The 18,502-nt window shown below is 42.6% G+C and overlaps 1 protein-coding gene across 1 annotated transcript; it reads left to right on the forward strand.

Moving 5' to 3' along the window:
- The first annotated feature begins 1,457 nt into the window (after positions 1–1,457).
- LOC130116028 (thiamine transporter 1-like) lies at positions 1,458–16,923 on the forward strand. Its single transcript, XM_056283945.1, has 7 exons — positions 1,458–1,604; positions 3,287–3,522; positions 14,882–15,449; positions 15,806–15,884; positions 16,048–16,240; positions 16,405–16,546; positions 16,644–16,923. The coding sequence occupies exons 1-7, from the start codon at positions 1,458–1,460 to the stop codon at positions 16,797–16,799; spliced, it is 1,521 nt and encodes a 506-aa protein (XP_056139920.1). The 3' UTR covers positions 16,800–16,923.
- Positions 16,924–18,502: the final 1,579 nt, after the last annotated feature.

Genomic DNA, 18,502 nt, shown 5'->3' on the forward strand with positions numbered 1-18,502 from the left:
AACGAAATGAAGGCTGCGGCTTTGCTAAACAGTGCAAGACAGACATAGACAAACATAGCAAACATAGTATAAGATGTATACAGATGAAGAATAAAAGATTAGTTTAAAAAAAAGAGCACGGGCATAAACATATTTACAGAAATTCAGTGGGTAGCCAATTTCAGGTGGGTAACAGCTTGGGGAAAGAAGCTGTTTTTGAGCCTGGTAGTGCAGGCTCTGATGCTCCCAGAGTGCAGGGGGGAGAACAGTCCATGGTTGGGGTGGGTGGGATCTCTGCTGATGCTGAGAAACCTTTGAGGGCAGCGTTTGTGATAAACGTCTTTTATGGCTGGGAGCTGGGTACCGGTGATATCCTGGGCTGCCTTGATGACCCGCTGCAGAGCTTTCTGGTCTACTGGTGTGCAGTTGCCATACCACACTGAGATTGCAGCTGGTCAGGATGCTCTCTATGGTGCAGTGGTAGAAGTTGGTGAGAATTTTGGGGGATAGACTACTGTCTGGTCTTGACCTGGTTGTGTATAATGTTTCACTTTGCATGTTTTATTGATTCGTGTGTTGAAACTTGTTGTGTTGTTTAGTGCTCACTGAAATTTTTCAAGCTCCTTCTCATCTCGGATGACCAGCACTTTTGTCTCCTCTGGGGATCCTTTCAGCTTTATGAAGATTTTTCACTTTGCAGTCCATGTATCTTGTACTTGTATCCTTCCTGTTTTTTTTTAAATGTCAAACACTTCTGGAAATGTCCGCATTACTTTTTGTCAGATGCTCGTTTAAGAAAATGTTTGTTCTTTTCAACAGACTTCTTTGTTTGGGCAGTGTAACCTTGTGTAACCTTCTGTTTGCAAATCTGATTATGGCCAGTTTATCCTTAGCGTTTTTCCTAGGGAGAGCGTGACATGCTTCAATGTTGCTATTGTCCCATTAACCAGTGCGGAAACCGAGCTTGCTTAGTACAGCTATCAGGCACTGGTCATTCATGATTCCTGTTTTCTTTTTTCTTTGGTTGTTTTTTTTTTGTACATAGCAATGGCCTTTAGTGAAAGAAGAAAAGCTCTGTTATGTCAATATGTCAAAAACTTAAAGTTGGAAAATGAAAGTGTCTTTTAATCAGGTATAGTTTGTATACATATATCCTCTGGAAGTGAAAGTAAAATGAAGGAATACAATATTCAGAGTCTTCAGCTTATTTATGAGGCATGTTACAGATTAAATGTTGAGAGATTTCTCTATCTACCTCATTTAGAATTTATGGCATGCATGTCTCAGCCTGAGCAGGAACGTGACCCAGGTTGAGGTGGCCTTTGAGCAGGTTGTTGATTGACAAACTGAGCCAGACCTTACCGGACAACCCCAGCACTCTGGCATAAGGAGGATAGACTGAGACAGTGAAAAATAAAAAAGAACATCGTACACCAGCCTGGTAAACCACTATCACTTCAGTCAGAGACTGTGTGAAAATGGAGGCTGTGAAGAAATGGACTTCAGGCTGGGGCTATCCCACCACTCTTTTATGCATCTATGGGTTCTTCAGCACAGTTAAACCACTGGAGCCTTTTCTTATTCCGTATTTAACAGGACCGGATAAGAACCTGACAGCAGAACAGGTAACAGCAAAGGCACAAGTTTCTTCTGATATATGACAAACCATTTAAAAGACTGAGCAGATATTAAATATAATCTTCACTGAAAGCAAGGACAGTCAGAACTGCTGTTGCACTTGAGTATGTACATTTCAGTTTTACAAAATTGACTCAAGCTGTTTTATAGTTTTGATTATTAGTATATTATACACTGATGAGCCAAAAAAATTATGACCACCTGCCTAATATGCTGTTTGTTGTCCGTGTGCTGCCAAAAAAGCATTGACCTGCCGAGGAATGGACTCTACAAGACCCCTGAAGATGTCCTGTGGTACCTGGCACAAAACATTAGCAGTAGATCCTTCAAATCTTGTAAGTTGCGAGGTGGAGCCGCCGTGTATCGGACTTGTTGGTCCAGCACATCCCACAGATGCTCAATCAGATTTGAGATCTGGAGAATTTGGAGGCCAGGGCAACACTTTGAACACTTCATTATGTTCCTCAAACCTTTCCTGAATGATGTGTACAGTGTGGCAGGGCGCATTATCCTGCTGAAAGAGGCCACTGCCATCAGGGAATATCATTGCCATGAAGAGGTGTACCTGGTCGGCAACAATGTTTAGGTAGGTGGCACGCGTCAAATTGACATCCACATGAATGACTGGACCCAGGGTTTCCCAGCAGAACATTGCCCAGAACATCACACTCCCTCCACCAGCTTGTCATCTTCCCACAGTGCATCCTGATGCAATCACTTTCCCATGTACACGGCACACATATAAACAGCCATACACGTGATCTAAAAGAAAACAGGAGTCATTGGACCAGGCGACCTTCTTACACTGCTCCAAGGTCCAGTTCTGATGCTCATGTGCCCATTGTAGAAGCTTTAGGCAGTGAACAAGGGTCATCATGGACACTGACTGGTCTCCAGCTACGCAGCCCCAAATGCAGCAGTGTGCGACGCACCATGTGTTGTGACACATTATTCCCATAACCATCATAATTTTTTTCTGTGACTTGTAGACCTTATGTTGGTTCAGACCAGACAGACTAGCCTTTGTTGCCATCACACATCAATGAGCCTTGGGCGCCCAACACCCTGTTGCTGGTTTGTTGTTTGTTCCTCCTCAGATCACTGTCGGTCGGTACTCACCACTGCTGACCGGGAGCACCCCACAAGTCTTGCTGTTTCAGAGGTGCTCTGACCCAGTTGTCTGGATGTAACAATTTGGCCCTTGCCAAAGTCACTCAGTCTTTATTCCTGCCTATTTCTCCTTCACCCAACATGTTGACTACGATAACTGATTGTTTGCTTCCCATCTAATTGACCCAGACCTTGACATGTGCCCTTGTTTGGAACTGATCAACATTATTTGGTTCCCCTGTGAATGGTCATAATGTTTTGGCTCCTCAGTGTATACCAATATCTAGTTTACAAACTATAAGTAAACAACGTAAATTTTAATTTATTTTTATTTGAAACCATTGGCAAAAAGGAAAAGTCACGGACTTAACCTGATGAGTCAAAGAAAATGTGTTTTTATGACATCTTTATTACTAGATCAATAAACATCAGGATGGGGGTGTAAAGTCTTCTGATTTATTGGTATCAACTAATACTCGGATATTCGCTTAATATACAAGAAAGAAATGTTTTGTAATCTAGATTCCTTGCTTGCACGCTGGTTTTTCCTTGATCCCAGGTAAACAATGAGATTTTACCAGTGTGGACGTACTCCTACCTGTCTGTACTGGTGCCAGTGTTCCTGCTCACTGATTGGCTCCGCTACAAGCCAGTGGTAGTGTTCCAGTGCCTTAACCTCTTTGTCACCACCGCCATGATTCTCTGGACGAAAAGTGTGGCGGCCATGCAGGCCACGGAGTTCTTCTACGGAGTGGTGACAGCCAGTGAAGTGGCCTATTTCTCCTACATCTACAGGTTGAGTAGTTCAGTGGGTAGACCATGACACCAACAACTTGGTCTTTGGGGTTTGTGGGGACCTCTGGCATAGTGCTAAAATAAAGTAGTCAAAGTGCAACTGCTCTGCAGATGATGTAAAAAATCACATGACCCTGCAAAAAACACAAAGTTATCAAGGGATTTCATCTCGTTTCTTTAAGTCTCATAATGGTTATTTCAAGTAAAATGTTCTTACCCCCACTGGCAGACATTATTATTACCATATATATATGTATATATATATATATATATATATATATATATATCAACACAGATACAGGAATTTCTTTTTTATACATTGCGGTACAGGCCTGTATCGTGCGTCGTGCACTCATCAGCTGCTAATGTGGTTAAACAAAGAATCATACAGTTTACGTTGGCCAGCGTCACGCCCCTAATTTCGGTTGGACAGCTGATTGGTTGCTGTCCGAAATTAGGGGCGTGACGCTGGCCAACGTAAACTGTATGATTCTTTGTTTAACCACATTAGCAGCTGATGAGTGTGCGACCCAAAAAACAGGCCTGTACTGCAATGTTTTGTTTTGATATTCCACTCCTCATTAGTTGAGCACTTATAACACCATAGACGGTTTCAGAAAGAAAAAAAAAGAATGTATATATATATGTACACACACACACACACACACACACACACACACACACACACACACACACACACACACAATATGGACAAAAGTATTGGGACACACCTCTGAATTGTTGAATTCAGGTGTTTCATTCAGACCCAATTGCCGTAGGTGTATAAAATCAAGCAGCTAGCCATGCAGTCTGCATTTATAAACATTTGTGAAAGAATGGGTCGTTCTGAATTCAAGTGTGGTACTGTCACAGGATGCCACCTTTGCAATAAGTCAGTTTGTGAAATTTCTTCCCTGCTAGATATTTCACAGTCAACTGTAAGTGGTATTATTGAAAAGTGGAAGCATTTAGGAACAACAGCAACTCAGCCACGAAGTGGCAGACCCCACGCTGACACGACAGAGCCAACGAGTGCTGAGGTGCATAGTGTGTAAAAGTTGCCAACGCTCTGTTGACTCAATAACTGCAGAGTTCCAAACTTCCTCTGGCATCACATCAGCACAAAAACTGTGCACCAGGAGCTTCATGGAACTGGTTTCCGTGGCCGAGCAGCTGCATGCAAGCCTTACATCACCAAGCACAATGCCAAGCGTCAGATGGAGTGGTGTAAAGCATGCTGCCACTGGACTCTGGAGCAGTGGAAACGTGTTCTGTGGAGTGACGAATCACGCTTCTCTGTCTGACAGTCTGATGGATGAGGCTGGGCTTGGTGGATGCCAGGAGAATGTCACCTGCCTGACTGCATTGTGCCAACTGTAAAGTTTGGTGGAGGAGGGATAATGGCATGGGGTTGTTTTTAAGGGGTTGGGCTAGGCACCTTAGTTCCAGTGAAGGGAAATCTTAATGCTTCAGCATACCAAGACATTTTGGACAATTCTATGCTTCCAAACTTTGTGGGAACAGTTTGTGGAGGGCCCTTTTCTGTTCCAGCATGACTGTGCCCCAGTGCACAAAGCAACATCCATTAAGACGTGGTTGGGGGAGTTTGGTGTGGAAGAACTTGACTGGCCTGCACAAAGCCCCGACCTCAACCCCATCGAACATCTTTGGGATGAACGAGAATGGAGATTGCGAGCCAGGTCTTCTCATCCAACGTCAGTGCCTGAACTCACAAATGCTCTTTTGGATGAATGGGCAAAAATTCCCACAGACACACTCCAAACTCTCGTGGAAAGCCTTCCCAGAAGAGTGGAAGCTGTTATAGCTGTAAAGGGGGGGACCAACTCCATATTTATGCCAATAGATTTAGTATGGGATGTCATAAAAGCTCCTGTAGGTGTAATGGCCAAGGTGTCCCAATACTTCTGTACATATAGTGTGTGTGCGCACACACACACACACACACACACACACACACACACACACACACACACACACACACACACACACACACACACACACACACACACATATATATATATATATCAACACTGATACAGGAAAAAAGATTTTAATGCATAGCAGTACAGGCCTGTTTTGTGCATCTCGCACTCATCAGCTACTTGATATTCCACTCCTCATTAGTCGAGCACTCAACAACATTGACGGTTTTGGAAAAAATGCAATATATATATATATATATATATATATATATATATATATATCCCCGTTTTTCTCCCCAGTTGTACTTGGCCAATTACCCTATTTTCCGAGCTGTCACTGCTCCACCCCCTCTGCCAATCCGGGGAGGGCTGCAGACTACCACATGCTTCCTCTGATACATGTGGAGTCAACAGCTGCTCCTTTTCACCTGACAGTGAGGAGTTTCGCCAGGGGGACGTAGTGCATGGTAGGATCACGCCATTCCCCCCAGTTCCCACTCCCCCCTGAACAGGCACCCCAACCAATCAGAAGAGGCACTAGTGCAGCGACCAGGATGCATACCCACATCCAGCTTCCTACCCACAAACACGGCCAATTATGTCTCTATGGATGCCTGACCAAGCCAGAGGAATCTCTGATATTGAAGACAAAGCCAAGAAAATGGTTTCATGCACCAGACCAACCACTGAGAAAATACCTAAGGGTTTGATTGAAGCTAAGTATACATCTCATGTGCTCATTGATGGAAACACTTGCAATTGTCTTCTTGATGCAGGATTGCAAGTGACCACAGTATCAGTCATCCTATGAAACCAACATCTCTCTCTTGAACATCCATTCTCTGAATTAGCTGTTAGAGCTAGAAGCTGCAAATGGTCAAACTGTACCCTATTCAGGCGTCATAGATGTCGACATTACCTTTCCAAAAGGCTGTTTTGGCTCTGAAATCACTGTGTCCACCTTTGCATTAGTTGTCCCTGACACACGTTCTATTGCACAGTCTGCACTCTTGATAAGCTCTAACTCCGTATGGTACTTTGAATCTTCTGTATGAAAGTTACTCCTTGACAGCCACAGATCTCCAAGCAGTGCGATGTGACTACAGGGTTGTTTATAAAAGTGTTGCAGCAGAGACACCAACAAAAAGAAAACAGCAGCCTAGGCCTTGTGACACTATCAGAGAGAGAGCCCGAAGTCATTCCTGCAGGTCAACGCCATGTCTTGGAGGGGTCAGTCCATGTCAACAGTCAAACTCCAGACCATTGGATTGTAGTGGAACCCCCCTCATCATCTTACTTGCCAGGTGGTGTGTTGGTTACCAACTGCTTACTTGACAGTCCATCACAAAAGCTTCCAGTGGTGCTACGAAATGAGAGTAAGCATGACATAATGATTCCAGTACAGAGTGACATAGCTGAAATTCATGCATTGCAGACAGTAATCTCGAGCAAACAAAGCCCAACTGAGTCCTCACAGTCATACATTCACGCACAGTCACCTGAAACCTCCAAGTTAATCCTTAACTTTGGTGATTCTCCAGTTCCAGCTGAATGGAGAACGCAAATTGTGTAGAAACTGAGTGCTATGTGTAGGCACGGCTCCAGGATTTCAGTTTTGGGTGGGCCAGGCCAATTATGGATGGGCCTGGAATTCCCTAGGGGGGTCCGGGGGCATGCTCCCCCAGAAGAAAATGTTTCATATTGATAATTTAAATGCATTAATTTGGTGCATTTTGAGACCAAAATCGAGCTAGATAGACTAACAAATGTAATCACAAAAAAGCCTCATAATTCATGCAACATTGACAAAATGAGCCAAAATGTTAAAATTACTCAGTGCAAAATATATATTGCTTGAACAGCAGCAGTACCATCACTTGCCAACGTTGAAAGCCAGTGAGTGACCATTTTGAACTATAATTCTATCACTGACCGACCAATAGAGGGCGCAACAGGTCTGTGACGAAGCAACCACAGCCAAATCAAAGGCCCTGTCCCAATACCCACCCTACACGCTACCTAGAGTGGTGCAGTTTGGTATTACAGCGTTGCGTAGGGCATGCAAATTCCCCTTTGGGAAGGAGGTTTAAATGAATTGAATTGGAACACCTGAGTAACGCGAGCAGAGCAGCGAGCCAGTATTCAGAACTCGCTCATAACGTCATCTGTCATGTAAAGACATGCTACAAGAGTTCATTATCAATCACTATCAATCACAGTCTACAAATCTCTATGATCACAAGACGGTGGCGGAGAGGAAGAGCGTGGAGTTGTGGATACCAACTCTTGGTCATCTCCTGGTTGCAGTGACGACTCCGAGTCTGACACCGTTCGTGCACGTTTAAAGAACTTAAACAAAGTTGGTTGCGCCATAGCCTCCACCCACATACGGTAGCATAGCCGACCGCTTATATGTTTTCGTGAAAAAAAGCAACGCTTGGTATGGCAGTTGGAACTAGCCTAGCCTATCCCGCCGGCGTCGAATATCACATCACGTGTCTCATGAACTTGCTTGCGCATGAACATCAACATATAAAATTATGTTTATAAAAACTATTTTCAGCACAAAAATATTATTGGCTGATTTCGAATCATTTATGACTAAATGAAAATTTGTAAAAAAAATTTTTTTTTTTGGGTAGGAAAAGCCCACCCATAACGCCGTGCCTGGCTATGCCAGAAGTTTTCACTCAAAAACAATTCAGACTTTGGTCATACAGACAAAGTAATGCACCAGATCAAGTTAAGGGATGAAACACCTTTCAAGCACAGACCTCGTCCAATACATCCACAAGATCTTGATGCTGTGTGCAGATATTTGCAAGAGCTGAGCGAGTCAGGAATAATCCGAGAGTCTGAGTCATCCTTCTCGTCACCCATACTGGTGGTTAGGAAGAAAAATTTAGATGTAAGACTCTGCGTTGACTATCGGAATGTTAAACCTCCAGACCATCAAAGACGCTTATTCTCTGCCTAATTTTGAGGAAACCTTCTCAGCTCTCACAGGATTGAAGTAGTTCTCCATCCTTGGACCTCAAGTCGGGGCATTACCAGGTCAAGGTAGATGAGGCTGACAAACACAAAACTGCCTTCGTCTGTGCTCTGGATTTCTGGGAGATTAACAGGATTTCCCAAGGCATAACAAATGCTTCAAGCACATTCCAAAGGCTGATGGAAAAGTGCATGGGTGACATCAACCTTAAGGAGGTGCTCGTGTTTTTGGATGATCTCATTGTCTTTTCAGAAACCTTTTAAGAACATGAAGTCCGTCTTCTCCATGTCCTTGACTGTCTTAAGGAATATGGGCTGAAACGGTCCTTGGAAAAATGCAAATTCTTCCAAACGTCAGTGAGATACTTAGGACACATTGTGTCCCAGCATGGTGTTGAAACAGCCCTAAAGACCTGGTCAAGTCCCAAAACCCTAAATGAACTGCGTTCATTCTTGGGGTTTGCCGGTTATTACCGGCATTTCATTCAAGATTTATCTGAGATTGTGAAACCACCGAACAACCCCTCAGCTGGTTACCTACCACTGAGAAAGAATGGTCTCAAAGTGGACAGTGGTCAGTATTTCAACCAAAAGAGCCCTTCAGGGTAAGATGGACAGACAGTTGCCAAAAAGCATTCAAAACAATCACTGACAAACTCGCGACAGCACTAGTGTTAGGTTTTGCCAACCCAAAGCTGCCATACATTTTACAAACAGATGCAAGCAAGTACAACTGGGCTAGGACTAGTACTCTTATCAAGAGCAGGATGGAGAGGTGCATTTGATCGCATTCGCCAGCAGAGGATTATCAAAGAGTGAAGCTCGCTATCCGGCTCACAAACTCGAGTTCCTAGTGCTTAAATGGGCTGTAACCAAGAAGTTTTGTGACGATATGTATGGAAGTTCTTTCACTGTAGTCACAGACAGCAACCCTCTAACTTACTTTTTGACCACCGCTAAGTTAGATGCAACAAGTTAGCACTGGTTGTCTGCTCTTTCCACCTTTCAGTTCCAGCTTCAGTACAGAGCAGAAAGACAAAACCTGGACGCTAATGGTTTGTCACAACGCCAACATGCTGAACCAGTCAATGATCTGGTTTTGCAGAAGGAGCAGGAGCGAATTCGTCAGTTCATACAACACCACTTACCTGACTCTGACTCTTTCGCTCATGTTCCCCATCATGTTGTCAGTGTAGTCTATAAGGAGCACCTAGTCACTCCACCAGTGAACACAAACAATAGTGCTGTCAATTTTCCTCTTGTAATCTCCCTTGCTGTTTCAGCTAAAGCCATTTCAGACAGATTTGAGCATCCTAACGGGTATCCTTTCATTCCCAGCATTTCAGAAGATGAATTGAGACAAAAACAGAGAAATGACCCTGCTATCTATGAAGTCATCCGCCAGATGGAGACAGGAGAAACTTCCCTCCCTGCTGTAAGGAGAGAAATTCCACAACTTCCCTTGCTTCTGCAAGAACTAAACAAACTTCAGTCCAGAATGGCATTCTCTATCACAAGAGGCAAGTTGGGGAGGAAACTCCCTACCAGCTAGTTCTACCAAACACCTTGAGAAGCATGGTTATGAAAAGCCTTCATGATGATATAGATAATTTAGGTATTGACCGAACTGTTGACCTCACACAAACTAGATTCTTTCGGCCCAAAATGGCTATGGACATGGAGACGAAGATTAAGAGCTGTAGTTGCTGTGTCTGTCGGAAAGCACTGCCAGAGAAGGCAGCATCACTGGTAAACATTCAAGTCACCAGACCCCTTGAGTTAGTCTGTATGGACTTTCTCTCAATAGAGCCAGACTGAAGCAACACAAAGGCTGTCCTTGTGATCACTGGCTTCTTTACAAAGTACACAGTGGCAATTCCAATTCCTAATCAAAAGGCCTGAACTGCAGTAAAGTGCATTTGGGAGAACTACATAGTTCACTATGGCATTCCAGGGAGGACCCTGTCTAAAGGTCTAACAGGACTCCTCTAAGCATGCTTGGCACACTCAAAGATGAAGACAAGAAGCACTTTGTTAAGCTGCTGGTACACACCTATAACTGTACGAAACATGAAACCAGAGGGTTCATGCCCTACAAGTTAATGTATGGGCGGCAGCCCCAGTTGCCTTTTGATCTTGCCTTCAATGATCCCTTGAATCATAGTCATCAACGGTTTCACTCACAGTACGCCCAAGCCTTGAAAGCACATCTTCAAGAGAGCTACCAACTGGTTACCAAAAATGCTGCCAAAGTAGCTGAAAGGAACAAGATCAGATTTGACAAATATGTCACTGAACCTGCCTTGGATGTTGGTGATCGTGTGCTAGTGAGAAACGTACGCACATGAGGAAAACACAAGTTGGCAGACAAGTGGGAAGCCACTGTGCATGTTGTCATAAGTAGGAAAGGAGACCTTCCAGTTTACACTGTCAAGCCTGAGCACAAAGATGGTCCCATCCGAACTCTGCACAGAAATCTCTTGTTGCCATGTGGTTTATTACCTGCTGTGGAAGAAGAACCTCTTGCTGTGCAAAACAAACCTCGACGACCAAGCACACATCAGCATCCAAACCCTGATCTTGATGAAGAAGAACCGGAGTATAACTCTGAAGGAGAGGATAACTCTCATACTGCCCTCAAGGTCCTACCCTGAAACCTATAAGGTACACACAGGAGTATGAAATAGTTATGCCTCAAAGAGCACAGACACATCCTTCTGCTGAGCCGACCTGTTCAGATAATGTGGCAGTTTCTGACAGCGTTCCAGAGGAACTTTCTAAACCTGCACTTGGAAAATGCATCAACACTGGAAAGAGACTACTTACCTGAAAGGACAACTGACAAACCTACAGAGGAAACAGAACCTGACACAGAAACAGCTGAAATGGAGAACGTAACTGAACTGAATGAAACAAGTACACAGAAAGAATCTGATGCTGAGGAAACTGAAAATTAACCTGTGGAGAACAATGACAAAGGACATAAAAATGACAGTGAAAGTGACAGTGAAACTCTAAAAACTGCCAGAAGGTCCACAAGACAAAGGATAAAGATGAAGAAGTTAACATATCCTGAGTTAGGAAACACTTCAGTTACTATTGTCCAGTCTTTATTCAAAACATTGAGTGCAGCTATTACAGACTCTCCTGTACAGTCTAGCCTTACATCACTTCCTGAACCTGAAATAGTGTAAACTCTGTGCTAGTATGCAAAGGGACTTGCATACCAAGTTAATAATAGTTAAGGGGGAGGGTGTAGCCCGGGTAAACAAAAGTCCTTTAAAAGCGTTACAGTCAATAAGAGCAATATAAGTTAATAAATAATTAAATAAGTTCATGGTTTCATCTTAAATGTTGTTAAAATGTTCATAAGGTTAAAAACAATGGTATTAAAACAGTTGTACTGTTCCTTTAATGATGTGGCTGTAACCTCCAATCAAATAACTCCAGCTCTGCACACTGGAGGAAAAATGTCAAGAGCACAGCAGAACCTGTTAGCGAGTAGTGAAAAGGAAGAAAACAGAAAAGAAGTAACTTTTGATGCTGCAAACTTTATTTTTCCTGTTTTTGGGATGATTTTCTTTAGTTTCATATGGTCTACAGTGCCGAGGAATGTGTTTAACTAAGTTGAACAGGACTTGGCCAATTTTGTTGGGGTTGAAAAATCGTTTTGGTGTTGCACCTGCATGCTGTGTAAACAAGATGGCAAGCCATCCACAGGAGGGATAAGCTGGATAGGCATTGTCTTCTGTGAACAGTACCTACCCTCACACTACAGATAAGGGCATTGCTCTGTTTCACTGGAAAGGCGGTAGGACTGAGACATTATTTTCTGGAGATTGCTGTGAACCGCAGTGAATGCTTATGGATAGTTCAAGAGTCTTAAACAAGGGACCACTGCATTGATATGTGAAGTCTGAAGTTATTGGTTATGCACTGTATGGTTGAGTTTGAGTTGTATTTAAGATTAAAGTTAACATTTATTTTGAGTTTTGAGGTATACTGGTAATGCAGATGAGTGTGTTACTGTGAAATATTTATGTTCTCTGGTTAATATAAACAAGCCCAAGTTTAAACTTACTTCCATGTCTGTGGTCTATTATCGCCATTGTTTTAATTCCTCTACTCTTCCTCTGAATGTAGTCTCTGGTCCTAGATATCTGTTTACCCTCACAGGTGCTACATTTACCTGTTAGCACTGCTGGATCTACCATATTGGCAACCTGGGTATGTGCCCAGGGGCCCCTAAATGCAAAAGGGCCCTCTGTGATGGGAGGGGAAAAAAAGTATGCATTTATTTTTTATGTTGCGCTCCACTAAAATATGACACAAAACTTGACCATTCTCTTGTTGTTAATTATCCAATCAGAATGAAATAAAAGTTGTTTCCAGAAAATTAAGTATCTGACTGTTTTATTGGTGAGATGCCTGGGCAAGTGGTGACTGGTGAGCAAGCAGTAATGCCAATGGCCAATGGTCAAGGTGGGTGGGCATAGAGAGCAGGAGCAGGGGACTTAAACTAAACAGATTCAAGATCAGTTTTTCTCAAGCCAAGTCAAGGTTAAAAAAAGTGGAATTAATTTTTACCTGACCCACTATCAATTAGGTTGTATCAGCGAGAAGTGTGCGGGAAAACTTGCTAAGCAGCAGAAAATTGACAGCGTTAACCAAAAGCCCAGCGGGACTGCCAAAAGAAAGAAAAGATAGGAAAAGGAAGTGAAAGAAGCAGGCATAATACTTTTTTTAAAAATGTCCCAATAATATGTAGCTTTTTCAAAAAAAGCTAAACAAATTGAAGAAGAGGGCATTCCGATGGCGGATGTCGAGCAAGCTAGCAGTAACGATAGCCTCGAAGCATCTATACCGATGGTTACAGTTATTCACAGCTGGATTTTGAGGACTTGATCAGAGAGTTTGCAAAGAAAAAGTCAAGAAACTTTTAAAGGTGAGAACCATTTGACTATGCTGTCTGTACATTGAGCAATATCTGTCGTGATTGTGCGTTGCTGTATATTTGGTGGATGAGCTCATTTGATATGCTGTTTGCATAATGTGTATTACATCACTGTGGTGAGATGCTGCTATATTGTGTTGGAGTCGGTTTCTCAAGTTCATTATACGTTGGCTTTTGTAGCTCTGTGAAGTTGCCTAGCTCACTTAGCGAGCCATATTTTGAAACCTGCATTAAGCTGTGCTGTGTGATTACCTTAAGATGGCATTGTTGTAAGACTATTCCTGGTCAGTCACATTATTATGTATCAGTAATAACTGGTGTGTTGTCTGTTCTGATGCTTTTCAGTGAAAACAAATATTGCCATAGTCTTGAGTCATACACTGCCTTGGGATGATTTAATCCGTTGTTTCCTTGTCTTGTGATTTGTGCGTGAAATGGCAGTGCTTGGTCTATTGAGTCATATAGGCATACCTGCTCAGCTGGACTGGTTATTCAACTTTCAACCAATAGGTGTGTGATTATGGTGCGGTAGATTTGACATGCCAGCTTGACTGGTAGCTCAAAATAATTAAGGTGGGGTTTAATGGCTGTGGTGAGTGGCATGGGGTGGGAATCGTGTGTGTGGGAGGCAAGGGTGGGGGTATGAGTTTCAGTGCCCAGGGGCCCCAGGGGGTGCTAATCCAGCCTTACCTGTTAGATGAAAATTCCTTATAACAAGTCTAACAATCATGAAAGGAGCGCCCCTATCTTGAAACAACCAATATCATGCGCTTCTGGGGTAAGAACATTTTACTGTCGTTCTCCTGAAATAAGAATTATGAGATGTAAAACAAGATAAAATCCTCTGATAAACTTGTGTCTTTTGCAGTGCACAAATGTATGTGGTATCACAAATGCTACATGATGATATGCTGACCTAACGTTTACATAACTCAGATTCAACTTGGTACATTTTTTAATCAAACTGGGTGATTTTCATATTGCTAATGTGTCTGAGGTACATTTTCTGCTAAAGTGCAGCAATAGAAGTAACGCAAAATAGCCACAGTACCTCAATAATGGAAAAAGTAGTGTAGCAATAACTCGGGCATTAAATGCCTGAGCTATTCAGGCAGTGAGTGCATTGAAAATATTGCAGTGCTTTGAACAACACATTGAAAGCAAGGCACAATTAGAGGCCAGACTATGACACCAGGATCTACGCTGAGACAGAGAGGGAGAGAGAGAATACAATAATAGATTCAGAGAAGTATTGCGGTATTTCAGCTATCAACATTGATCATAACACTATAATTAGCTGAACATGAACTTCCAGTTAATATTTAAATTACATTACAGTAAGACCAATCTACTGGGAAAATGTTAAAATGTGTAGAATTTAGCACAATCGCTGAGTTATGTTATTGTGTGGCTCTGTGGGATAAGTAGGATACGACAAGAGGCAGATACATTAATACATTATTTATTTCAGTGTGGTGGATCTGGACAGGTATCGTAAGGCTACCTCTTACTGCCGCAGTGTCCAACTGCTGGGTTACACAGTTGGATCTGTGCTTGGCCAACTACTGGTCAGCTTTAATCTCATGTCCTACTACTACATCCTGGTATTGACCCTGGTCCTCACCTCCATCGCTCTCTTCACGTCCTGCCTCCTGCCAATGCCCCAGCAAAGTATGTTTTTCCATCGCAGACGAAGACACAACGAGGCACCAGAGGACACAGGGAAGTATATTGATGGGGTTTTAGATGGAAAAGAAAAAATAAACAGATTGAGTATTTCCCTGGAAGAAGCAGGAGGAAAAAATGAAAGAGAGCAAAGAGAAAGCCCTGGTGAAGGCTTGGGAGAAGGCAGGGAAGAAAGGACAGGTCCCAAGATTGAGGATGCTGAGGAGGCTGGACATACAGAGGGATGTGTCCAGGTTCTCCTCCAGCTGTGGAGGGACTTCCTCCAGTGTTACTCTTCCCCACAGCTGCTATACTGGTCAGTGTGGTGGGCAATGGCCACATGTGGCTACAACCAGACTGCTAACTACGTACAGGTCAGTCACAAGGGAAACACTGAAAAGGCTGGAAAAATTGACTAAAACATGCATGATTTAACTTTCATAAACCTAATTGTGCGGATGTGTCTGTGTGTTGTGAGAATCTGGGATATGAGGATTATTCAAGAGAGAATTGCATCTGAAAATTCAAGTTGGGTCTCATTAATCATGAGGTGGTTTACTGTCTGGCTAGTGAGGCAAGAGGGGTGCTACCAGTTTTAGATAATGTACTGTCCCCCCAAATGTAGAGGACAATAAGTTGCGAAAATCAGGACAAAAAAACCCAAGAGCTTCAATAATACATAAATGATGCATCTAAAGTACTTAAATGATCCCTGAAACCCATCCTGCAGGTACTGTGGGAGGATGTACAGCCTTCCCAGAACTTCACCATCTACAACGGAGGAGTGGAGGCCATTTCAAGCCTGTTCAGTAAGCAGCACTGAAGGCAAACATTTCTAGCAGAAAGCCAAACAAGTCAGAGGGACCTCAAGCTGCCTCTCACCAAGCAATATCCATATCATTACACCAATTCTTGACTGACAGTTTAAATGAAAACACAATGCAAGCCAGCCTACAACTGTGTCTCATACAGGTGCAGCCACAGCCTACAGTGTAGGCTTCGCTCAGGTGAACTGGGCTCATTGGGGCGAGTTAGCCCTGGGTGGCCTTTCTGTCCTGGAGGCTGCAGCACTCTTTGCAATGACCTTCGCAGGCAACATCTGGGTCTGCTACACTGGCTACATTGTTTTCAAGAGTCTATACATGCTATCAATTACCATAGCCATGTAAGGGTTTAATTGTTTATGATACAAAGTTTACAAATGGAAAAACACTGAAGTCCATATTCAATATTCAGTTTCTAGCTTAAGTATGTAGGCCAATTACTGATCAAATTTGGGTCGTGTTAATTCAGTGAGATACTAAAATACTTGCTCTGAATGCTTCTCAGGTTCCAAATTGCAGCTGATCTGTCAATGGAAAGATTCGCACTCATCTTTGGAGCAAACAACTTTGCAGCTTCAGCTCTACAGACCATTATCACCTCCATAGTGGTTGACAGTGGAGGGCTTGGTCTGCCCATCGTCCAGCAGGTAAGTAACCTGTTAAAGGAAGAGTCCATTATGGTCAATTGGATGCCTAACTGTAGCCACTTTACAACACAACTCATTATGTCCTACTCTTTTGCAGTTTACCATATATTCCAGCTACTTCTCAGTCATTGCCATTATATTCTGTCTGCGGGGAATATTCACAATTTACAGAGGAAAGAAAACCCAGTTGGAGTCAACTCTTAAGAAAAGTGTTCCCCAAGACCCTGATGTCCACTGTGAAGCCAGGCTCTAAATAAGGAATTATCCACTGCCAACTGAGATATTACATAATCATTGCTAATTTGGGCCCGTGTTGTGTTCAGTTGGTTCCAATGCAAAATCCTTAAAATTATTGACTACAACACCATGAATAAAAATCCATCCATCCATGGTCCCTCATTTAATTTTTAACATGTGCCTGCACATTGTTTTTAATTACAATAAATTGAATTGAATTGGAAAATTATCTTAACCCCTTATCCTGCTCTCAAAAAAATTATTAAAAAAAAAACCTTTACACATAAGATGATGTGCAACAATGTTAATGAACGGTTTGGCCATATATATTGTAAAAAAGGCTCTGACATTTATAGGTGCCTGCCCCTTTAAGACTGCGTGCCCCTTTAAGACTCTGGCCAGATTCTCCGGTTGTGAGTGATGCAGCCTAGGTTCAGTTGTAGTTTGAAGCTAGATGCCTTGCCTAGCGCACGTTGAGACTGTGTTCGTGTTATAAGTGCACACTACATGTATTTTCCCCCTGCAATACTCGTGTCTAGGTGTATAGTGAAGTTATCCTCATTTGTCCTTAGTTGCGATCCAGCTTGTTCTTTGAGTCACTGACGAAAAGTAAGTGTTTCAGACTGAGTTGCCTCGTTATGTTTAGCTAGTCTATGTAGTAGTTGCTAGCTCACTGCGCACCCGTAGGTTCTAAAATGTGAGAAGATATATTCCATGTTAGAATGTGTCATAATTCCTTGATTTAAGTGCTAAACTAGCAAAGGCGATGCCTTATAAGCTGTTATAGACTAACGTGCAGCTTATGCCGTCGTGTGTTAGTTTGGTCGTTTGTGTTGATCGTCCAACGTGGACTCCATTTTGTTATTCTTCAACTCTCCAGCAGATGTCGCCATTGTATCTTATAGTAATAGGCCTACTCTAAATGTATGTAGCTTGAGGCCACCGTTTCTGATATTGTAAAGCTTTTGTTATGTTGAATAACTCAGAACCACTGAATGTATGGACATACCTTTATTATGTTTATTGGTAGTCTAAATCATATTCTGCAATGTTGCAATGCTAGTGCCTAATGGCAATTCCCTTTTTATTGTTGCAGAACTCGCTATAATTTATGCAGGATTTCAATACAGTTCAGACAAACGAAGTTCACGTCTCCTCTTCATTCCTGTGTTCTGACCGACACACCATCCGTTTTACTCTCTACCTAAGACAAACTAGCCCTTCCAAATTATCACACTAACATACGTATATACAGTGCATCCGGAAAGTATTCACACCCCTTCACTTTCCCCACATTTTGTTATGTTACAGCCTTATTCCAAAATGGATTAAATTCCTTTTTTTTCTCATCAATCTACACGCAATACCCCATAATGACAAAGTGAAAAAGGTTTTGTAGAAATTTTTGAAAATTTATTAAAAATAAAAAACTCAAATATTGTATGTACACAGTAAATATTCACACACTTTGCTATGATACTCAAAATTGAGCTGAGGTTCATCCTGTTTCCACTGATCATCCTTGAGATGTTTCTACATCTTGATTGGAGTCCACCTGTAGTAAATTCAATTGATTGGACATGATTTGGAAAGGCACACACCTGTCTATACGTATAAGGTCCCACTGTTGACAGTGCATGTCAGGGCAGAAACCAAGCCATGAAGTCAAAGGAATTGTCTGTGGACCTCCGAGAGAGGATTGTATCGAGGCACAGATCT

This window comes from Lampris incognitus, chromosome 7, assembly GCF_029633865.1.
Source record: "Lampris incognitus isolate fLamInc1 chromosome 7, fLamInc1.hap2, whole genome shotgun sequence".
NCBI classification, from domain to species: Eukaryota; Metazoa; Chordata; class Actinopteri; order Lampriformes; family Lampridae; genus Lampris; species Lampris incognitus.